The 22,576-nt window shown below is 52.6% G+C and overlaps 11 protein-coding genes; 6 read left to right on the forward strand and 5 right to left on the reverse strand.

Moving 5' to 3' along the window:
- Window positions 1-68: 68 nt before the first annotated feature.
- Window positions 69-1,190, forward strand: RCC_06198 (uncharacterized protein; the record flags this gene model as incomplete). Its single annotated transcript, XM_023771460.1, has 1 exon — window positions 69-1,190. The coding sequence occupies one exon, from the start codon at window positions 69-71 to the stop codon at window positions 1,188-1,190; it is 1,122 nt and encodes a 373-aa protein (XP_023627228.1).
- A 291-nt stretch (window positions 1,191-1,481) lies between these two features.
- On the reverse strand, window positions 1,482-2,327 carry RCC_06199 (uncharacterized protein; the record flags this gene model as incomplete). Its single annotated transcript, XM_023771461.1, has 1 exon — window positions 1,482-2,327. One exon carries the CDS (start codon window positions 2,325-2,327, stop codon window positions 1,482-1,484), a length of 846 nt encoding a protein of 281 aa, XP_023627229.1.
- A 618-nt stretch (window positions 2,328-2,945) lies between these two features.
- RCC_06200 (uncharacterized protein) lies at window positions 2,946-3,737 on the reverse strand (the record flags this gene model as incomplete). Its single annotated transcript, XM_023771462.1, has 1 exon — window positions 2,946-3,737. One exon carries the CDS (start codon window positions 3,735-3,737, stop codon window positions 2,946-2,948), a length of 792 nt encoding a protein of 263 aa, XP_023627230.1.
- Window positions 3,738-4,725: 988 nt separating this feature from the next.
- RCC_06201 (uncharacterized protein) lies at window positions 4,726-5,934 on the forward strand (the record flags this gene model as incomplete). The annotated part of the gene is made up of 1 exon (XM_023771463.1): window positions 4,726-5,934. One exon carries the CDS (start codon window positions 4,726-4,728, stop codon window positions 5,932-5,934), a length of 1,209 nt encoding a protein of 402 aa, XP_023627231.1.
- A 1,014-nt stretch (window positions 5,935-6,948) lies between these two features.
- RCC_06202 (related to Calcium_related spray protein) lies at window positions 6,949-10,058 on the reverse strand (the record flags this gene model as incomplete). XM_023771464.1 has 2 exons in its annotated part: window positions 6,949-9,643; window positions 9,694-10,058. 2 exons carry the CDS (start codon window positions 10,056-10,058, stop codon window positions 6,949-6,951), a joined length of 3,060 nt encoding a protein of 1,019 aa, XP_023627232.1.
- A 2,013-nt stretch (window positions 10,059-12,071) lies between these two features.
- Window positions 12,072-13,429, reverse strand: RCC_06203 (uncharacterized protein; the record flags this gene model as incomplete). XM_023771465.1 has 6 exons in its annotated part: window positions 12,072-12,530; window positions 12,586-12,700; window positions 12,753-12,790; window positions 12,850-12,987; window positions 13,040-13,207; window positions 13,268-13,429. The coding sequence occupies 6 exons, from the start codon at window positions 13,427-13,429 to the stop codon at window positions 12,072-12,074; spliced, it is 1,080 nt and encodes a 359-aa protein (XP_023627233.1).
- A 1,098-nt stretch (window positions 13,430-14,527) lies between these two features.
- Window positions 14,528-14,839, forward strand: RCC_06204 (uncharacterized protein; the record flags this gene model as incomplete). Its single annotated transcript, XM_023771466.1, has 1 exon — window positions 14,528-14,839. The coding sequence occupies one exon, from the start codon at window positions 14,528-14,530 to the stop codon at window positions 14,837-14,839; it is 312 nt and encodes a 103-aa protein (XP_023627234.1).
- A 165-nt stretch (window positions 14,840-15,004) lies between these two features.
- On the reverse strand, window positions 15,005-16,635 carry RCC_06205 (related to Fe2+/Zn2+ regulated transporter; the record flags this gene model as incomplete). XM_023771467.1 has 4 exons in its annotated part: window positions 15,005-15,775; window positions 15,828-16,059; window positions 16,113-16,232; window positions 16,283-16,635. The coding sequence occupies 4 exons, from the start codon at window positions 16,633-16,635 to the stop codon at window positions 15,005-15,007; spliced, it is 1,476 nt and encodes a 491-aa protein (XP_023627235.1).
- Window positions 16,636-17,923: 1,288 nt separating this feature from the next.
- On the forward strand, window positions 17,924-18,998 carry RCC_06206 (related to Major allergen Asp f 2; the record flags this gene model as incomplete). XM_023771468.1 has 3 exons in its annotated part: window positions 17,924-18,311; window positions 18,361-18,848; window positions 18,906-18,998. The coding sequence occupies 3 exons, from the start codon at window positions 17,924-17,926 to the stop codon at window positions 18,996-18,998; spliced, it is 969 nt and encodes a 322-aa protein (XP_023627236.1).
- A 480-nt stretch (window positions 18,999-19,478) lies between these two features.
- Window positions 19,479-20,240, forward strand: RCC_06207 (uncharacterized protein; the record flags this gene model as incomplete). The annotated part of the gene is made up of 1 exon (XM_023771469.1): window positions 19,479-20,240. One exon carries the CDS (start codon window positions 19,479-19,481, stop codon window positions 20,238-20,240), a length of 762 nt encoding a protein of 253 aa, XP_023627237.1.
- A 1,248-nt stretch (window positions 20,241-21,488) lies between these two features.
- Window positions 21,489-22,342, forward strand: RCC_06208 (related to Pfs domain protein; the record flags this gene model as incomplete). XM_023771470.1 has 2 exons in its annotated part: window positions 21,489-21,683; window positions 21,731-22,342. The coding sequence occupies 2 exons, from the start codon at window positions 21,489-21,491 to the stop codon at window positions 22,340-22,342; spliced, it is 807 nt and encodes a 268-aa protein (XP_023627238.1).
- Window positions 22,343-22,576: the final 234 nt, after the last annotated feature.

Consider the following 22,576-nt stretch of genomic DNA (forward strand, 5'->3'; position numbering starts at 1 on the left):
TTCACCGTTTCGGGCTCATTCTACATTTTCGAACGCGCAATCGCTCTCCCGAGCGGTTAATACCGAAAATGGGCTTCAAGGACATGCTCAGTCGCAAGCTGTCGAGATCTGGTTCGATGGCTGAAAATTGCCTGCCGACTAAATCAGAAGGTAGCGCTACACCGAATGGTGCTCCAGTCTCAAACAACAATGCCAAACAGAATGGTGCTGGAGGTCGTAATACGCCCTCAGCTACGAAACAGCAAGGTCAGAGTCAACATAAGCATGCCAAATCGGAACCATTCAAAGGAAGTTCGGGGGTCCCTCATTACGCATCGCCCGTGAACCGGAGCGGGTCTGCAGCTGCGAATCGCAATAACAATAACAACCGCAATAGCAACAACAACAACAACAACACCAACACCAGGCCAGCGGGAAACCGAACGCAGACTGGTCAGGGTAATGGCCTTCAGAAACAGGTATCCCCAGTGAACAACAAAGGCAATGGTCCCAAGAGACAGACCTCTCAAACGCAAAACAAGTCCAATAGTCCTAAGAAACAGAACTCTCAGGCGCAGAACAAAACCAATGGCGCTCAGAAACAGGCATCTCCAGCGCAGAACAAAACAAACGGCAACCAGACACAAACGCAGACATCCCCAGCTCGAAACAAAACCAGCAACATTGTGCCGCCCACCTCACGCCTCGTTGACAATCCACCCGAAACTCGCAAGAGCTCGCTGAAAAGCACAAACYCAAGCTCACCCGCCGCAACGCAACAGCGAAGCGGAGGAACCCAATCAGCGGCCGAAAATCAGAAAGGTCAACAGCACGTCGTCCGCGAACAGCCAAGCGTCTCAAGCTCCCTCCATAGTTGCCGTTCCGGCCCACCAGGAAGTTCCCGCGGCGGAGGCGGAGGCGGTCTCAATCAACGTGGTGGTGGCGGCGGCGCGAATCAGCGTGGTGGTGGCGGCATGAACCAGCGTGGTGGTGGTGGCATGAACCAACGTGGCGGCGGTGGGATGAACCAGCGTGGTCGAGGAAATGGARGTCCCATGGACCAAAGGCCGATTGAAAGGTCGCGCCGAGTGGAGGACAGCGCATATCATGCCGGATTCCGGGATGCTGTAGCACAGCTGGAGCGCGAGAGAGAAGGGCCGGCACGATCGCGTTCACGGCCTCGGGGCAACAATATGCAGCTGGTCTCTTGATGGTGGTGTTTTCGAGCGGAGTTGGTTTCAAAAGTTGTACCTCAGTGTTGGCGTTTCCTCGAAGGATTCACTGTTTGTTCGATGGCTCGTGTAGGACTAGAGCGAATTGTTGGTGTAGCTGGCTTCGTATGATCATTGCAGCATTATACCGTTCCAGGTCGTCGTGTGTTCGGCACGTGAGTAGTTATGACAATGTCAGTCGTTTGCGCTAGGCATTCTCCGAGTGGTTGATCGGTCGAGCTTAGTAGGCAGGTCAGCTCTCGAGACCGTAGGCTGACATATGTCAACTCGTCAAGCCAATAGCATGCTCTTGCGGTAGCCCTCCTCGATGTTCTCCACGCATTCAACCCTGCCGCCCAATTCCAGGCTGGTAAAATCAAACACTATCCTTCTCATTCCATCAAGCACTTCTACTTTGATCTGGTCATTTGCCAGGCCACAAATCAAATCCACCCTCGCACGTTCAGTCAGCTCCCAACTTTGCGCCAACCAGTCAATATTTGTGGTACTGTCCGCGAAAACGCTTCCGGCAGGCCTGGAGTCAAGTCGCACCAACGCTAATGAAGACGGCGGGTGCATGTTGTTGTCGTCTCTCTCTTCGCCATCCTCACCCAGATCATCGCGTTCATCATAATGTTGGCCCACAATGCAGAATCGCAGGAGTCCCAGTCCTACAGAGTGCAGCGCTAAGATGACCTCTTTGAGGACCTTCAACCTTCCATGCTGCGCAAAAATCCACCCGGAGACTGGCTGCAAAATGTACTTTGAACTGGGCTTTTGAGGTCCTTTCAACAGGAGCGCTTGTGAGGTCTCCGAACCATACAGCGTGCCATTATTGAGGTTGTGCAAGCCCCAGATGTTGACTTCATTGATTATGAGGAGGTTCTCTGCATCAAGCTTCCGGAGCCACTTCAGCAGCGGGGCAGTTGGGCCTGAGCCCAGGTGCGCGTTGAATCGAGTCAGAGAGTAGAACATGGCGAGAGTTTCGTGGCGGATCTGCTGACATGTTTGCGTGAGGGGATGCTGGAGCTTATCGGACTGCAATTTGACGTTGACGGCACATGGAGAGGCAAACACATTGGTCCAGATCTCGTTTCTGATCTCCGGCGAGAGACGGATGAAGTTCGAATTCTCCATGGTGTTGTTGATGTTGTTGATGTCAAAGGTCGAATGGCATGGCGGGGAAAAGGTCGCGCCACGGGGGGAATGGGAAGTCGAAGCTAGAGGTAGGAGGAGTACGACAACCTTTGCTTGGAACTTGGCGCAGTGCCAAAGGTGTGGTATACAAGATAGCTCTCTTTGTTACATGTTGCAAGAGCCGTGCAGTGCGATCATATGCAGCTAGCTGTCGCGTTCTTAAACATTTCTGCGAAGATCCATGATGCTCTAGACGTGAGCCTTCGCCTGTTCCACTACGGTTCGCTAGAACCTTCCCTCAAGATGCAGCAAACGGAGCAATCCCTCTGACTTTGTGGCAACGTTTGACGAACACCACTCCAAAGTCTTCCACAGAACAATGGGGACGGAGGATTGGACGTAGACTGATGAATGCTGGCGGCCTATGCAGATGTTGCTGCTCTGAGACAACCAACCGTCCTCACTGTGAGCTGATGAGAGTACTAATGTGTCGGCGAGACGCCGAACATGGCGACTCGAGTGAAGTGACCGTCGCCTTTGGGCTACGGGCCATGAGGACAGCATGCTCTCCACAGTTTTAAAGAATGAAGGACACTCCCATTGAGACCTCAACCCTTTTCAACCCGTTTGCAAGGTTYCTTGCTGTCGCGATGGCCACACCCATTGCTTGAACTCATCATAAGTCCACCTCGCAACATCGGCAACTGTTTCCTCCACACGTTCCGCGGTGGTGCGAGGAGAGAACTTGGCCGCAGCCTGAACGCAGATCTGTGCATCCATCGTTTCCAAGGTGGCTGTCCACTCCGCGCCAGGAATGCCGTATCTCACACCTCCTTGATCCTCCTGGCTATAAGCGGGCGAGACGCGAATGACATGGAAGTAATTCGCATACGTAGGTTTCTTATAATCGATGCTGAACTGCACCGGCTCCGGCGTGCCATCTGTCGGCGCGGACATTGTAGCATGACTTCCACTGCCTGGGAGTCGCTGCGGTACAGCAGCAGATGACACTCCAGATGCCCCATGTGCAAGAGCGGCCGCAAGTGCAGTCTTATCCTCCAGCGCAGTCGCTAGCAGCCCACCATGAACAACACCCGGCCATCCAGACAACGCTCCACCAAACCACACAATGGCGACCATCTTCTGCTCGCTGCGATCCCAGAAGATGCGCTGCACGCCTAGTCCCTTCGCGCCTTGGAGCTGGTCGACAAGGCCGTCGTGAAAGGGCAATTGCTCACCAGCATCCAGCGTTGCTGGCAAAACCTCCACCCAACYAGCTTCCTCACCCTTGAGCTGCTTTGTCACTCCGAGACACTTGCCGCGCAAAACCTTGACCTTGAACTCATCGTCGATGCGCCGGTTGAGGTCTGCGATGAGGACGTTGTCCTCGTGTGTGCCAGCCATCGGCATTGCTGGAGGAAGAATCAGGTGGAGAGCATATTTGCCTGCCGCTGCACCAGATACAAGAGCGAGGGTGCTCCATATGATGGCAGCACGGTATCGGCGGAAAAGAGACGGCGTCGGTGGTGGAGTCGCGGCTGGACGGGCTGTCGACGACTCACATCGACGAAGCCATTGATATCGATTCGACAGATGTGGCCGCAGTGCCCGCGGTCGGACGAATCGCGCGACGTTCATCGTGTTTGTGGTATTATTGTTCAATACTTTACAATGTAGGTAGTACAAAAGGATCATCCTGCGGGAGAGGTGGAGTCTCCGGCAAAACAAAAGTGGGGCGCGCTTCCTCACGACGAATGGACCTTGGATGCATCATCACTCTCTCCACAAGATCAACTGACACATGCCCCACCAGCCTCACATGCGAAGCAGGGCATGTCCCATTGTCATCGACAAAGGGACGATTTGACCTACCAGAGCGACTCCTTGCATCGGAGGGTGTTCAGACTTAGTGGATCCTCTCGAGCATCCTGGCGCTGGCGCTTTGGCAGCGAATCATTGGGACGAATGCAGTGATTTGATTGTCAAGAACAGCCTCCGATGCAAAGAGATGTTGTAAGTTCAAAGACTCCATATAGAGCGTGCTTTCTGTTCACCTCCTGAAGCTCTCTCGATCCATTGGTCACGCAAGTCAGTGGAACAATTGAACAATCAGACAAAGAAGCGGCGCTTTGAACTATCTAAAGATTCCTTTCACTCCTTCACACACTCTCTCTTTGACCTTTCTTCTCATTTCACAATGACATTTTCTCTCGACGGCATATATCTGCTCCAGTTATTCCCACTCTGATTGCATCTCAAACAACATCTCCAGACACAAGCTCCAGACACAAGCTCCAGACAAAAGTATCCAAAGCAGGTCTTTAGGAAAGCAACACTCTGTACTTGACCCATCCTCGACACGTCCAAAAAGCACCAACATCCTCGTCAATTCTCAACCATGAGTATCATCTCCTTCAAGAAAGAAGTTACCGGCGAGATCGCTCCCACTTCTCTTACCAATCCAGAAGGCCCAGTCTTCGATATCCTCAATTGCGGTAAGTTCCACCTTCCTTGCAAGGGTGCTGACACGGTCGTCCAGCTTCTTGCTCATTTCGAAGCTCAATCATTGCATCTCACCCACAACATTTTGTGGTCGCAAGCTGTCTCGCACGAGGATGGCGGTCCCAAGGGAGCACCAATCGACGTCTTGGCAGAACCTAAAAGCTCCGCAGCCTTGTTGACCGATGTAGAGCTTTACATGTCTCTGCAAGGCCTTGAGTGGGTCGTAGGCAACTTGGAGGTACGTGTAATTCCATCACGCGGAATGTGCGGCGGTCAAACTTCATGGGCACCAGTGCGAGCGTTCCATCCGGTTACGGGCCTGCCAGGACGCGGCTCCACCATCGACGTCTGCGCCGACAACCTCGATAAGATCAATGAAGCTTTCGAAACCGACAACGTCATGGCCCAGCAATACTGGATGTTCAACTTGGCTCGTCTCTTCTTCCACGAATTGGGACACGCATTCACCTTTGCTGCGCTGGACACCGATCTCAGAGGGCATTGCTTCCTCGGTGACGCGAAGACTACTGAGATGGGCTTCGAGCTGGAGCAGAGATTGTTCGGCGGCATCATCGACGATCATGGTATAGGATCAACCTCTGGCCCCAACCCCAAGGACCGTCTTGAACATTTAACCACGCTAGCTGAGTACCCCTGTGCTCAGATCAGCGACCAATACCACGACACGTGCTATTCGAGAGGTAAGCCATGTGATCGTATCGCTCCACAGTGGGAAGTACCCTTCACCTACATCAACCGCATGTTCCAGGATGAGTTCTGGCACAATCTGCCTTCGACTGGTCCGGAAGCTTCTTTGAAGTTCAAGCCAACTCTTGGGTGCATGCTCAAGGTCTGGCCTTATGTTCCAGAGAAGGGAACCACTCTGTCGTACGTGAACCCCAGAGCTCCTGGTGTTTTGCCGTTTGTGCCCTCGGGCTTCAAGCCTGATCCCAACGGTGGTTACATCCGGCGAGTCGAGGCGGAGGCGGAAGTCGAGGCGGAAGTCGAAGCAGAAGTCGAAGCGGAAGTCGAAGCGGCGCCCGAAGCGGCACCCGGACTTCTAAGTAAGTTTCTGGGGGCTGTTGTCGGCACCATTCGAAGGTAAGTCGAAGGCGGAACGATGGGGTAGTCTCTGACAGCAGGCTGTCGGGAGTCAACCCCTGAATTAAAAGGTAACAATGTATAAACTAGCCACGCACAAACCAATCTAAATATCAACTTCCGTTCCACAATATCTTAGTGACTGTGAAATTAAAGGTCGTCTACTCTCCTTGTAGTGAATCGACTACAACGCTCGCTCAGGGGTGGCTAGCTATACGCGTGAAAAGAAGCAGCCTTGCGGGGGGTCGAACATCTTATTAAATGCTATCTCCTTAACTCGTACTATCTCTCTAGCTCCTCTTTGGACTGATGGACGAATAACACACGATGAGTTAAATTGGAGATGGAACATCGCAAACAAACAATGGATGAAGAAAAGGGTTCCAACACGTTTAAAGATACTATTTTCGGTACAGCATCCACATAACTAAGTCTTTCCTTTTAAAAATATCCTGAAATATTGATCATCTATGTATCTAACACACCCTAAAGTGCAAAGGCTACAGTGTCGCCGTAGCGATTTTTGCATTACCCCAACCCTAACCCTTAAATTTTCGTGGAGGAGGGCTGCATGAGAAGGAGAAAGCTATAATGATACTGCACAGAGCACAAGACCTTTAATGCCGCAGACAAAGCGGCAATGTTCAAATTCACGGGACTTTGGTCTCTCGTGCTTTGTTCGATGCCGGTACGAAAAACCTTGTCGTGACTGTCTCTACCTTTTAAGTCGATTGTCTTTGTGTATCACAGGGACATGACGACCTCTCAGACTTAGGCGCTTCCTGCTTTTGTGTCTCATATATCTGACGGATACACACTCATGCAATGCCAAAGTCTCTGTGACATGCTAATTGAAATAGGTATATGATGCGCTAATCATGATAGTCTTCGTAAAGTAGGAGTCTTTCCTTCCTCAATATAAACTCAAAGGGAAAATGCTGAAGACGCCATGCCAAATGCAGAGTCTATGTGCCATCACCGTATGTCGCCGTGTATTATCTTCCGTCGTTTCAGCTGTCTATTCTTGCCGAGTCGTCGTGGGTGGAATGGCCCACTCCTCCACCTCTTGCGCCGGGGTCAGCACTTGGCCCCGAGCAGAAATGGTTGGGTGATAAAGTTGTGAGTTGCGCGCGCTACCAGGCCGTGAGTCCGATTCGATACTCAGCTGGTCAACGCTCCTGTTCGAATCGGAAAGTAGGCCATAGGCACTCGAAATACTACGCGGAGGGCCTCTGGAACCTCCAGTCCCCGCGCGCGGCCGAACCGTGGGCGCTGGTACATCGCCGATGATGTCCAATGTGCTTGTTCTCCCTCCGACACGTAATGAATCTCTGCTCGTCTGAGGTACGACGCCTACGCCTACGGGCATGGTAATACTGCGAGACTTTGTCCCGACTGGTGATTTGCCTGCGGTTTTTGACAAGGCCGCTCCGTCATCGGACACACTTCGAGCAATGTCAACCGGCTCAGACGCGCCATCACCACCATATGCTTCTAGACGCTGGAAATCCCTGGTCGACCAGCTGGGTCGGTGTGGTCTCGCACCGTATGGAAGGTTCATGGTACTGACGCTCCTCACGCTCTGCGCCCTGCTGTTTGACCTGCTTCCTGGAGTGTCTCTCATCGAGCGGCTCTCGTCAATGTTGACTTGAGACGCATTCGTATCGCCAAGCATCTCGCGGGAAAAGTCGGTGTCTTCGTCTTCGATTTTGGCCAATCGCCGGACGTTGGTCATCTCGAAGCCGATCTTAGGCTCTTCTTCCGGTGGTGGGACTTCTTTCTCCTTCTTCGCCTTCTTCACTTTAGGAAGGTCGTGGACTGCCTCATCCATGTGGTCAAAGTATTTCTCGCGTCTGCCATGCCACTTCCTGGGCCTGAAGTCTTCCCGGTTGCGTGATACAGACATGTAAGAGCTGATGGCACCAATAAAAATCGCGATCATTGTGATGATGGTCAAGATGCCTTGTATCACAATGATGACGACGCCGATCACCGTCGTGGGTATGCGAGCAACGTTGAAGCCGACATCAAACGCAGCCGAGAGGCCGACACTGGTCACCTTGCTGAAGCCAAGGCAGTAGACCACGATGATGTTAAGTCGCTGCCCTTCGAATGGCCGCATCCAGATGACGAATGCAAACGCTACCACTTCGATGACCAGGAGTCCAAACACTTGAGCTTTMGCGAGACCCGAGGCGCCGCCGTAAAACACTGCGCGGATGAACTCGTACAGCAGCCAGTATGTGAAGAACCACCACCGCGTTCGCCGAAAGCGGGCAGCCAGCCAACCAAACTTCATGATGTAGTCCTCATCGTCGTGTATGCTCTTTTGTCCGCCATCGACCAGTGTGTTACCACTTCGCTTTGAAGGTATGCTGGCTTTCTCCTGCCCGAGCTTGTTCTGCTGTTCGGCTGTAACTGCATCGACTGARGCAATTTGAGTACTTTTCGATCCAAACCATGGCATCCTGCTCAGGAGCGTCTTGCGCTCGTTGCTATGGGCATGCGAGCCAGTCTCTGTGACGTTGACTTTGTACCAGTACGCATAGGCGGYCACGCCCAGCATCCCGATAAAGAATAGGATGAAGAAGATCGCAGCGATCGCTTTGACACCACCAGAGGATTCGTAGGTGAATTGGAAGATTGACAAGAACATGATCACGAAGAAGGCAATGTAACAAGTCCTGAGCSCAACAGCCATGGTGTAGCGAATCCAGTGATCGCGAAAGAACTTGAGCCTGTTCTCCTGAATGGCCTTGAAGCGAGCAAGGCCCTCCAGGCTCCACTTGAGGGCAACCACAGCAGAGACCAAAAGCACGAGGAGGATGATGAACCACAGCAGTCCCGTCATGAATGCGTTGCTGACTCGAATGCGCTCTGTGGCAAGATTACCCGCGAACCCCGAGTAATTGCCCGGCAAAGGTAAGCCAGCTGGAACGGGGTTTCCGCCCCATATGTAGCCATCACCGCCAACACTAGGAGCAGCACGGGATTGGAGGGCGCGCTCTACCTGTCGTTGTACAATGTCCCGCCTGAGGACGACACTCGGATCGCGCCCGTAAATTCCTGAAGCGATGTCGCTGAGAAGAGGATGGTTGGCCGCTCGCTTCATGCCAGAGGAGAACGCTCTCTTGTAGAGCAAGCTGAGTTCAAAGCCGCCGCCCACATTGGCATTGTCGCTGCCAGATTGCGCAGCGCCGACTGACGAGGTGTTGCCGATGTTGTTACCAATTAGTTTATCAATGCTGCTTTGCATGCTCGAGCTGTAGATCATGCCACCCGCCCAAGCAAAGTTGCTCCACCATGCGGGCAACACGGACGGCCAGTTGACCGACAAAGCTCCCGTGAAGAAAATGTGATGCCACACTGCAAACACAACGCCGACAGATAGAGAGTGAGCGTAGTGCAGCCTCATGGTGGGAACCGCTTCTCCATAGATGGCAGTCGCGAAGGATGCGATCAACGCCACGAACGTGAAGACTCCAAGCACTGACCCGACAGCAGCGGGATGGCTGAAAGAGGCTCCATTGGTGAGGACTGCAGAGGAACAGGCGATCTGGCTTTGCGAGGTGTTGGAAAAGATGCGGAGAATGGCCTCGCCCTCGAAATCAGGAATACTCAGGGCGATGGATGGAATGGCCGCCACATCTGCGTTCGACACGGGGATGATGCCTTCGCCGTAGATGGGAACACTGCTGTTCATAGGACATAGGCTAGAATGAGATCAGTAAAGAGACCAAATCCAGACCAAAGCTCATCATACCTGGCAATATTTGCACTGCAAGGGTTGAAGATCTGTTCAAAGTACTTGTTTCCATACGCATAAACACCAATGTACAGCATGACATTGTCGGTAGCCACTCCAGTGGTACCACCGAGGTGAAACTGCACCGTCATGTTGTCCTTGTAGTAGGCGGCGTCGAAGCGAGTGAAATTGATGGTACTGTCTTGCGTGCAGTCGCCAAAATTCTGGGTGTAGATTGAGGGTCTGCGGTTGTCTGCCAACAAGACCGTACCATCCTCGCCCGTGTATTCAATGGTCCTTATGCTATCCGCAGCTATCGCTACCTGCAGACACGCGAAGAAGGCGGACAGCGCCAACAGGCCCGTCCGTATCCGTGGAATCATCTTCGTATGCGTCGTGATGCGGTTCGTAGTTGGATGTGAGATGCTGGGCGTATCTTGGCTCAATATTGGCGTCGGTGTTCCCCAAGCGGCTCTTTCAGCGCCAGCGCGGAAGCCACGGGGATGACTGGGAAGGGGAGAGTCTCGGTGCGGTATGCGGACCGCAGACAACGGCGGTGATATGGTCCTCGAGTGGGAGACGGCGGTGAGAAGCTCAAATGACTTGGACACGGACAAAGCCAACTCCCGGCGGCTGAACGTAGCTTCCTCCCGGCATCGATGCTCGTCCAAATGCTCAATGGAAGCGACAATCTTCCAGGCTGAGCAGTAGACCGACAAGCTGGAGCTGTCGAGGCGGTGGTAGAGTGGGAAGCGCGCGGTCGGATGTTGGGCGAGGAGCGTGATAACAACCTTGAAAGTGAATCGTCAGACGCACAGGGCACTAGCGGCATTAGCGGAAGGTAGCTCCCGCGGATGGAAAGATGATGCTTTGTTTTCACTCCCAGCCTCTTCTCACTAAAATTACGATGAAGGGACAGACGAGCATCGAGAAGCCTCAAAAAGTAGATGCAAGTCACAATGTACGACACTTCACTTCTGTTCGCGACCCTCCAGGTAAGTTACAGCATGCAGCAGCTTGGCTTGCAGAAGGGACAGCAGTTCCTAGCTTGTGATAAACTCAATCTTGAATCTTCCCGTCTATCCGAACCAACCTTGGAAGCTGACGTGGACGGGACGAGGCCCAGCCCAGTCAGCTCCCTTTGATAAAGTACCCAACTGTGGATGGACGAGACCGATTTCACTGCTTCGACACCTGCAGGCTGGCAGCGCATAACCTGTAACCAGCGAGTGCCACACGTTGCGACCTGAATCGAAGCACCCAGGCCAACCGTTGACAATTCACATTCCACATTTCCAAGCAATGTCGTAAGCTGCCGGATCCCGGTTACACCATTAACCGCTCGCAACTTGTGCATTTCTTGGTATCCTCCGGTTTTTTTTGAGGGGTATCCTCCGTTCTCAGCTGCGAGTCTCGACACGCACAAGTGCGACCGGACTATTCGCGTACCTGCAGCGGCGAAGCTCTCCTGCGCTCGAATGATGGCAGCGGTGACTATGATACATCTGGCGTGAGGATCTCTGCCCGAAGCCTTTCTGGGCATGTTCATACGCGCTGGCCTGGGCAATGCGAGCATCAAACGTACCGGCAGATTCGACTCGTCGCCCGCCTACTCATGAGCAGCGTCCGCGGAGCCCACTCCGAGGAGTCCGAGCAGCTCAAGCATCCTGGTCACTCCAAATTTGAGGCGGTTCTGAGTCTTGGTTGCATCGTATTGAGCAGCGATACACCACTCTTCCAGGATCTGACGTCGCCTTTGGGCTGAAAAGTGCGACACCACCGCGAGCTACCAAACAATGAATAACGGTTTCGCAAACTGAATCACCAAAAGCCATGAGGATGATGTGATTCACAATAACTTGCTCACCACTGACAAGACGTCTCATTGGAAACATTGATGTGTTCTGGACTACTATCAATACAGAAGTCATGTTTGCGGAATGACAGTCTAGTCCTAGCTTCGGGCGAAAGGGTGCCCGGCTGACAGCCACAACATATCTGCGATTGCAATGCCAAATTGAGCCGAGTGTTCTTCGAACAGCGAGTTCGACAAGTTACCCGGGAGAGTCGTAGGAGGAACTTCTCAGAAGCGCTACCTTGGAGAGCCCTTTTCAGCCGACGATCCTCAACCGCTCCAGCAAGTCAGTCGGCGAGAAATCATCAAATCGTGTGTATCCACACTCAACAAGGGAGTACAAGCTCCACAGCTTCGCCCATCGGAGACTTCAGAGTGAAAGCCGTGCTTAATGAGCACAGCCAGAGGTGATGCAAATTTTCTTGAGCATCATCATTGCGTTCGTAAGGTCAATATGGACAAGAACTGAAGTAGGTATGTACAAACTTTCATCTTCGTCTAAAACGCAGCAATGATCATAAAGGCGTCATGCTGTTGTGAATCAGATTTGGTAGCGGCCGACTCGGTTGGTCAACTGCTCAGTAAACCACATGCTGTTATCCGACTTCTCGTAATGCATCGCAATGTTGGAAACAGGTGGCAAGCTCGGGAGCAATTCCGTAACGAGATCAACACCAGTGCCTGGCTGCTTGATACTGGTGACTTTACCGGTCGATGGAGTGAGGTAGTTGAGCGAGTTACGAGTCAAGGTGGAGTACCAGRTATTGCCTTGGCTGTCGACTGTATCCTCAATCGGAATGGCGCCAACTCTAGGGTCGGTAAAGGTCTTGGTTTCACCAGTGCACATGTCGATACGTCCGATGGCGTTGGCGGCGAGAGATGTGAACCAGAGGTAGCGGCCCTCGGTCTCGGCACGCATTACGGCGGGAGTGAAGAGGTCGAGAGGGAGTGGGTATTCTTTGAATGTGCCATCGGTGGCATTGAGACGACCGATCTTGTTCTACTGTGTGTCAGCTTGCGAGATGATGCCGTCGCGAAGGGTGAATGTCACATACCGCGAAGAATTCACAGAACCAGATACCGCCGTCGGATCCGACGATGATACCGAGCGGACCAGCAAGGGGRGTCGGCACGGTGTAGTTCTTGATCTCATTCGTGTTGTAGTCGATGCTGATGAAGGTCAGTCAATCTTACTCCCACAATATGAGTGGATAGTGCTCACAGGTTGATGACGTTGGCGGTGGTCTGAGTGAACCACATCTGGGGAGAGCGTTAGTGAGAACCAAGTGCATCCAAAGTCCATGCCGGGAATGACTGACTCCTGTCTCGCCTGGCCAAGCATCGTTAAATGGCTCCAAATTGCCAAGTGGGTTACCAGTCTCCAGGACGGTCATGTCCTTGGTGAAGGGATCAAATATGACAAACTCATTCCTGACACCAGCAGCAGCGTAGATTTTCTGGCCAGCGGGTTAGTCACTATCATGAGTCGGCACGGAGACAAATACACACTCCATTCTTTCCAGGCTGGACAACACAAGACAAAGCAACTCTGCCTAGCGCATCACTTGGAAGGACATCGAGACCGAGGACTGGAATGGTGTATGGGATGTCATACTCGGTCAACTCTCCACTAGGACGATCTATTTGCACGATCTTGTTCGAAGTGAATGTATCGGCCTACGCGGAAAGGTCAGACAAGAGACGAGGCATGGAAACGTGTCGCGATCGTCAACTTACATAGATGTTTCCATCCTGTCCGGTGGTAAGATCACAAGGCAGCGCCAGGGGAGTCTTCAGAGGAAAGTATGTAAATCTATCATCCTGCCTTGCCACTGGCGAAGCGCTTGCAGCGCTGCATACCAGCGCAATGCTGGCCGTCCACGATGCGAGAGTGAGCATGTTGATAAATCGCAGGATCCGCAACGGGACCGCGCAAAGACGATTGCGAAAATGTATATGCAACGGGAATGGCGGTAATGAAGGTAAAGGAGACCAACTAGCGTGCGCCTGGTTCGCCTACTCCTCGTTTGGTGTGGCTTGGGTCTTTCTCTGTTGAAGTTTATCTGGTATGAAACGTCATAATCTCGAGGGRGAAGAGGTATATGCWATAGGGGTCTGCTTGGCCACCTGGGCAGTACCAGCAAAAAGAAACGGTTGAAACGACGAAGCACTGGAAACTGTCAGTCGCAGTGTTGTTGGTGGGTGCATAACTTCATTTCCAAGGTAGCGATGAGATCGTGGCATCTCTTCACACCATCGAGTCATTGACATTCAACGGCTGTGTGTTTGTCATGCGAGGCCGTTGCTTTTAGATCGACAACAGGGCTCTTGCCAAGACGTGCAGATCCTYGCGGGGCAAAGACATGCTTTCCATTCTTGGCCATGTGGCGTCGCCAACTACACACACATTGCCGAATCATCAAAATGTTCACCCCGCCCTTCCTCAATATCAAGACCAGAATGACGCGGACCTTTCATTKCGCCACGTGTATACACGAGCATTGTCGTCAATCGCTATGATCTTAGTTCACCAACACCTGGCGCGATCGAGGTGAAAGCTCGACGCTGGCAGAAGTCTAGAACGGCATATCTCAAAGCGGCAGAGTGCCCTGTAACCGCAAGCTTCGGATCTCGCAAAGTCCTGGGTGACGACTCCGTGCTCCTGTCGGCAAACACGGCGACCTTATGAACTCGCAAGAAAGGCATGTGCCCAAATGGGACTGAGCCTTACAGTACAGGCCGATCTTCGCGCCTCTCACATGGCAGCCGGCAAGTTAGTTGATCTCTGGGCTTGAGTTGGAATGGTCACCCTTCTTGMCATGCAGTCGTTGCAATTGGATCACATCCTGTTAGATTTCAGACCATCCCCTCTGCATCTGTAAGCAAAACATCCCCAAGCTAACATATTTAAGCCAACATGGTAAGACTCTATCTTGAATGTTCCATGTACAWCGATCATGCTTTGCAGTCATTGTCACAGCCAGTCGATGTCGGTCGATGTCGGGCATGCCCGCACGGAAGGGCACGATCCTATCGATCTATGGGAGCATGCCCCCCGAGATAGATGACATGAAATCTGGCCATCGGCACTTTTCTGTTCCCAATTCAAGACCGGAAGCCGCTCTGATGGCTGCTTCAAGTTTAGAAATGCCGGAAACAAACCAGATGACTCGTTCGGGCAAGGACCTGGTGCTAGAGGAGCAACGAAAGCCCACCGTCGATCGAAGACCAACGAGACAGGCAGAATTCGCCAAAGAAGTTGCAGAAGCTGGAGGAGTGGATGACCGCTCCGAAGACGAGCTTGCTTGAAGCTTGTATCACAAAACTAGCCCAGGAACCCAGACGTACATTGCACGTTGGGACCGTGGGCGCACGTTATCATAGCACTCAATTTCGATTTGAGCTGTCATCTATTATTCCATCATTAGTCATGGTTCATGCCAACATACTACACTCCATACACGACAGCGACCTCTACGCCCACTTGCCCAGCACACTCATTAAAATCATTCCCAGCATGAGCGCTACCAGCGAGCTGATAGTCTTGACAACACCGGCGTGGAGTAATCCCCCYTTCTCAACAACCCAATCTCTTGCCCACATATCCACCACACCAACCCAGATCAAAATACCCGCCGAAATCGCGTTCAGCGTACCAAAAGYAATCATAGTGCTTGGGTCATTCCCGTTGAACGAGTCCAAAACGCCAATCCCAATGGCCATCCCGATAGGAGTGATGAGAGTGAATAGGAACGCCATGGCGAACTTGGTCGGGAAGATGGAAGTGTTTGGGAGGAGCGAGATCCGTGCTCCCAAAGCGAGACCTTCAAAGAATTGATGGAAGACTACCACCGCTAGGAGTGTCCGGAAGGAGCTGTCCGGTGTCACAACCAGAATCAGTCCGATGATGATGCTGTGAAAGATGATACCGGCCTCCATTAATGAGACAGAGAGCTTGTTGTTGTCGCCGCCGTGATGGTGGTCCATGAGTAAGAAGGCGTTGCGGCTCTGCTTGTTTGTCTGAGTGCCAGACTTCTCGCTGTGATCTTGCGCAACTGCGGAGGAAGCACTTGATGCGTCCCCTGCAATCGTTGGCTTGCGCGAATCGGCGATACGGTGACCAACGTAGTCGATGAGGAACGAGAGGAATAGCCCTGCCATTACTATGGCTGAGGTTGTACCTTCATAGTACACTGGCCAATTTATGCACTCATTACTGAGATAAAGCTGGGCATGGGAGTACAGCTGTTGTCAAGACGTCAGCATGTCTGTTGACAACTCCGTCCAAGTGACTTACATGGATAAAGGCAGTTGAAATGATGATGCCGGTACCAAACTGCTTGACCACCAGCAAGATATTGCCCAGCACGTTGTTTCCCAGGGGAAGTTTGGTGAGGATCAGCGGTGCAAAGACACCGATTCCGCTCGTTACAAGAATGACAAAGATCATGCCGATTCGCAAGCCCTTGTTGTAGTCACGATCTGGCATACCGCAGTCCACTTCTTCGGCAGCTCCACCGACACAATGTCTATACGATAATAGTCAGCAATTGCGGCGTGGACACAATAGAGCTCAACTCACGGTACTCCCGCGTGATCGTGACAATGCTGACTTTCACCGGCTTCCTCCTCTTCGGCAGGAGCAGCTTCCGCTCCAACAGGTACTACCGCCACATCTTCGCCTTCGTCTGTGAAGCAATATCTACAGGTATGATTAGCATAGCAGCAAACGAGGGAAGACAGGAGACTCACTGTTCTCCAGGAGCATGGGCATGGCACCCGCTATATGCTGCAGGAGCTTCGCCAGTCGGTGWCGCTGCCACTGAAACTTCGGTTCCCGCGCCATTTGTACAAAAGACACCTGAAGTACCCGAGTGCGTATGGCATCCGGTCACTGCCGTCGTCTGGGCACTTGCTGCCGTGGTGCTGGCGGGAACTGTAGTCGCGGCGTAGGTCTCGAAAACCGTTCTCGTTCCAGCAGGACCTAGACATCCGTACAGTACATTGCTGCCGATGGTTTGGTTGCTACATCCGGTGTAGGTGGTTCGTTGCGCATCTACGCGATGAAGTACGAGCGCCGCAATAGCCAATACGTTCAACAGCATGTCGTGCCTGCGTTTGCTAGTGATGTGATTGATCGAGAAACCGGCAGGAATTGTTGTAGCACTACAATACAACAAATGTACAGATATTACAAARGAAGTTTCGACCTTGAGAGTCCATCTTAGTCCGCCAGCCGAACATGAGGCCCGCCCACGAGGCTGATGGCAGGGTTGCAATGCCCWGACGGTAGGTCGAGAGCGCCCAGCAGGACCTTGATGGTCAGTCCGCGGACGACTCTTCGTTTCTGGTCAAGTGCATTGCATGCCCAGACCGCCGAGTTGGAGCACTGAGGAATGAGTGGCTAACCGAATCTTCCTCTTGCAGAGAAGAATCTGGATGGAGTGGAAGCGTGGGACTGGGTGGATATGTCCATCAAGGTTGTGCTGGGCAAGCTTCCTTGGCTTCTTGGTATACCACACTCGGACCTACAGCACTTCTATTCAGGCTTACTTATCAACCTAGAAATGGAACGACTCTGAGTCCAGTATGAACAAAAAACGATGTTCACGCCTTTTTACTGGGCTGATTCAAACAAGAATCAGACTCAACGCCAAAGTCTCGGATTTCTGACGTTTTGATGAAGACGAGATGTCTGTTCGCAGCATCGTTGACAAGAGTGACGAACGATCTACGGCCGTGGATGAGAAGAAGTCCTTGGCAGCCATTGGGGTGCCGGCTAGGCCTGCGGTTCCCACTCTCTAACAGGCTTGACGAGCACTTTCTTTGGACCATCACCGTCGGTCCGTAGACCGATCGAAAGGTCAACGACCGCTCGGGTGCAACACTGATTCCTTTGACCACAAAGAGACGGTGTGAGGCGGACTCTCTCGCGTGTGGCAATGCCATGGTTGATACAATGCGGACCGGACATGGAATCGCATAGCTATCTTTCCAGTAGAGGACGGAGCTGATCTTCTGCAATGGGAAAAGTCCCCTCCCGGCTGTACCACGATGACTTCGGACCTGGTGCCTGGAATGATCGTATGCACGTCAGCGACACGTTGGACGCACGTGCGTAAAAGCCTCAACGTTTATCCCACGCGGGTGTGAATGGAGAAAACTCTTCTCATGAAGCACCCTGATGGACAATGCCAAGCGAACCAGACGATGAGATACCGCTTTCGGCCAACATAGTGGCCTTGGTATTTTGCTTCATGCCCAAGCCCCTGCACATTGGAAGCGAAGAACAGCAGCCATGATGCTGTCGTATAAGAGGTGCCCTTGTCCAGTGTATGCAGACCAAATCTCACCATCGATCTCTTCTCCGTCTCCATACATAGCAGTGCAACCATGTTGACCCTTCGATCCCTCCTCCTTTCCGCTGTGGCAGTCTCAGCCATCCCAACTCCGGCTGAGAAGCGTCAAGCCCAGCCATTCGCTGTGACTCTCCAGCAGCCTTGGAACGCCGGCGCCGTTACTGAGTTCAACATCCACCAAAGCTGCAATGCTTCCGAGCGATACCAGCTTCAGAGAGGTCTGGACGAGGCTGTTCAGCTTGCAGAGCACGCGAAGGCACACATTGCCCGCTGGGGAAACAACAGTGCCATTTACCGCAAGTGGTTCGGCAACCGTCCCACGGTCGAGGCATTGGGGAGCTATGATGTGATTGTCAGCAGTGACAGGGCTGGTGCCTTGTTTCGCTGCGATGATCCCGACAGCAACTGCGCCATGAACCCAAGTTAGTACCAAACACCATCGAGAAGCACTATAAACTAACCTTCTTCCAGGCTGGGCCGGCCATTGGCGAGGCGAGAACGCAACCTCAGAGACCGTGATCTGCGAGCCGAGTTTTGCTACACGCCGCATGCTCTCGCAGGTATGCGCTCAAGGCYGGAATGTACGAGAAGGTAGCCGCACCGCATTCTGGGCCTCGGATCTGATCCACCGCCTTTACCACGTCCCAGCCTTCGGCCAGGAGTATATTGAACATTTCGCCGACGGCTACGACGAGCTCGTTGGCAATGCTACGCTCAACAGCGCAAACATCACACACGACTCAGACGGACTCCAGTACTTTGCCTTGGACGTCTGGGCACACGACGTTATCTTGCCTGGTGAGGGATGTCCTGGACCGACGGGGCCGATTGCTGCTGTAACGTCTGCCATGTCTTCTGCATCAAGCTCCACAACACCAACTCCAACTTCGTCCGATGTTGCTACAAGCGCCGCTGCCACCACTGCTGAGGCAACTCCAACAGAAAGTGGCTTACCAGATGTAAGAACTTCCCCGTTTCTCTTTCTTTGAAACGTGAAGACTAATCGCCCGCAACAGAACTGCCACTACCACGGCACTGACCTCCACTGTGTCTKAGTGTCGGCAACGGAAACCCGATACCATGTTCTTCCACACCCAGGACGCAAATGATGTTATGATTCCTAATGGCTGAATGCAGACGAACGCTGTACATAGTAATCAAATGATAGAAACGGCCCATGGCCTTTGACTCTTTATGAACGAACGTCCATCAAGCTCCTACGAGGTTGGCTCCGTGCAGTGTCTCGAGTGAGAGGAGATGACGTCAAAATCGTCGAGGAGTAAGCTCGCGCAGAGGCACGGAACTTACCAAACTTACCTGCTGTGTTGCATCCTGGCGTGTCCGACTATTAACTTTATGCGTCAGTCTCCAGTGCATGCATAAGCGAGAAGGCTGCCAGGTCGAAGCGGGGCGAGAGGCCTTCGCAATCCTTCAAGCCATGGGTATCGGAGTTCGGCGTTACATCCATTGAGTGACTCAGGCTGGAGATCTGTTAAGTATTCATCTCCAGAAAAGATCGCACCTCATCGTAGGTGCAACTCATTTTCACAATTCCAGATCCGGGAGACCTGCTCAAGATGTCAAACAACATGCTTCTTCGGCCCGCCCGGCGTACAGATATACCAGAACTGGCTCGTATTGGTAATGCTGCAAATGCGAATTCCGAGCTCCATAGACGTATGGCACCGTTGCAAGACCAGTATCCGACAAGTCACTATTACTGGCGGCTCAACATCATGCGAGAGCGCTTCGCTACGCCGAATATGCGAATGATTGTGGCCGAAGATGCGTCCTCTGGCGAACTCCTGGGTTTCGCATGCTGGAGTGTCGAGGGTTCCGAGACTTCTTTGTATAAAAAGTGGGTCGGCGAGAGTACATGGGCGAACTGGCTGGAAGGCAAGTTGATCTGGGCGGAGAGGAAGTGGTACAGATACGCCATGGACAAGAGCATCGACTATCAATTCTTGAACAGTTTCATGGCTGTATTTCAAGGGAGCGAGCAGCCTGTACATCCTGCTTGTCTTCATGTACATCTGATTGTCGTCTCGCCAAACGCACAATTCCGAGGCGTGGGCCGGAAGCTGATAGATTGGGGCAAGGAGCTGGCGATGAGCGAGAATCTGCCAATACATCTGGAAGCTAACCTCGAGGCAACGGGGTTCTATGAGAGGGGTGGTTTCTCAAGGATGAGCAAAGAGCTTGTGATTAGTCCTGCTGGCCAAGAGTCGATTCGCTTGCCGGTATTTGTGTGGGRGGGAGAGCAGGATCAGGGCCGTTGGCTCGAGCGAGATGAGAATTTCCRTGGCTCGGACGTTAGGTGGAGATGGAAAGAAGATGTTCTGACCAAGTAAATGTTTTRGCAGGCCCGAGGACGAGCATGTAGTTGTGCGGCGGATTGATCATCGGAGATAACGGGCAAGGTGTATGGCTTCTGGTAGCAGACGTACTCTGATGTCAAGGATGTTCATCGCGGGTGCAGATGGAGGGACGAGACTGAGATACCACGGAAGCTTTGAAGATTAGCGGTGGATTTAATCAAGCCAATGATGTTGCGATTTTGTGTACAAATACACGCAAGATCTTACTTGAGGGGAGGGCGCTTTCCGCCCTTTTCGCTCTCTCAACAGCAGCACTCGAAGGGTGGGTGCAGATTCAGAAGACCATGAATTTATCTGTACTTTAGCTAGTGCCGGACATATCCGAGCCAGTAGTATCGCGGGCTGCCATCTTGGTAATCACACGCAAGGTGAGGGCGGAAATCGCGGTGTTTTCCGCCCTTCACGCTCTCGCTCTCGCTGAAGTCGAACAATTTCCTGTAGAGGGAGGACAATCGATTTTCGATGACTTCAACTAGTGCCGGACGTATCCGAGCCAATCAGACTGCGATTCAAAAGCCGTGGTCTAGGTCGTTCCACTTCCATCACAGCTACAGTCCATACCTCAGTTCTCCTTCACAACGGCCTGCCAGGAACGGCATCAGCTGTCTCAACGATGAACATTGAGACTCATGCACAGTATACTCAAACCGCGGGGCGGATGTTGACTGGCGATCGTCGCTTGCCGGAAGCGGGCAGCTACAATTGCCAACATGCAGCTCGCAGGATGGGCTGAGTGGAGCCCCATCGCTCAGCCTCAGCCATGTTCGTTTGTTGGGCAAGCCACTCGTACGCTATAAAGAGCTGCGCCGGGCCACAGAGGTCTTCGCATCTTACAGCATACCGTGATCTGGCAGACGGACTCCCGAAAGACATACACATAGTCAGTCGCCCTCCGAGAGACGACAATAAAACATGGCTGGGCAAGGCGGACGTTGGAGCCACCAGAAGGCCGGAGATTCATCAAGAATGCACAACGGCCACGTCTTCGGCAACGTCGTAAACAACTATGGCGGCAATCACAACGCCGCGAAACCAACAAGCGTGCCTGCAGGACCACGGACACTGCGTAGAGAAGACTACAATGTGGGATGGATATGTGCTCTGCCAGTCCCCGAATRGCAAGCATCCCGACTCCTTCTGGATGAAGAACATGAAGATGTGCATTTGCCAAACGCTAAACACCAATACGTTTTTGGGAAGATGAATGGTCACAATATAGTCATGGGCTGTTTACCGGACTCCCAGATGGGCACTGGTCCTGCTGCTAGTGTAGCTGCGGAAATGGGCGCGATGTTCCCCTCTTTGCGCTTTGGGCTGCTAGTTGGGGTTGGTGGAGGAGTATGGAGCGAGGATCATGATGTGCGCCTTGGCGACGTTGTCGTCAGTCGGCCGGATAAGGACAACAATAACGGTGGAGTGAGTTGATCAGCTCATGATAGAGAGTAGAGCTGACACCTGAGTAGGTCATCCAGTACGACTACGGCAAGGCGATACAGGGAGGCGAGTTCCAAGAGACGGGTATCCTCAACCTGCCACCGACAATATTGCTTTCAAGCCTCGGCAAGCTACGATCTACGCCTGCTGCTAAGAGCCAGTTCTTTCCATATCTCAAATCTTTCGAAGCATTCGACGATGATTCACCAGAATTCGCCCGCCGACCAACAGCCAAGGATCGCCTCTTCAAGCCCGAGTTTGGACATGTGAAGAAGGAAGCCACATGCCGTAACTGCGATGCTGAGCATGAAATATACCGCGAAGAGCGACTTAATGCAAGGTCAAAAGTTCATTACGGAACGATCGCCTCGGGGAATCAGGTCATGAAGGACGCCGAGAAGAGGGATACCATTGCGGAAGGCCGTGGCATTCTCTGCTTTGAGATGGAAGCCGCTGGGCTGATGAATCAGTTTCCTTGTTTAGTGGTGCGTGGCATCTGCGACTATTGCGACTCCCACAAGAACAAGGCGTGGCAGCCGTATGCAGCGGCAGCAGCAGCTGCGTGGGCCAAAGAGTTGTTGAGGAATGTATCGCCAGGAGAGCTTCGTGGTGAGAGGACTATTCAGGCGCAGGGATTGTAATGAATGGAATGTCATGAATGGATGTGTAATGATGCGCTGGCATTGCAACGAATGTCTCGATAGCCAAGCAACCGCGCGAGCAGGCGTTCGTTACCCTAGCAGAGCATAACGATATCAAATATCTCCCTTGCACAATTCTCGTCTTTCCAATGCAATCAATCCATACCAAGACAATCTAGGCCAAGGTGCTCTGCTCTGCTAGGCAATCAATCAACGCCGTGGCTAAGTAAGTTA

This window comes from Ramularia collo-cygni (assembly GCF_900074925.1).
Source record: "Ramularia collo-cygni strain URUG2 genome assembly, contig: RCC_scaffold09, whole genome shotgun sequence".
Taxonomy (NCBI): domain Eukaryota; kingdom Fungi; phylum Ascomycota; class Dothideomycetes; order Mycosphaerellales; family Mycosphaerellaceae; genus Ramularia; species Ramularia collo-cygni.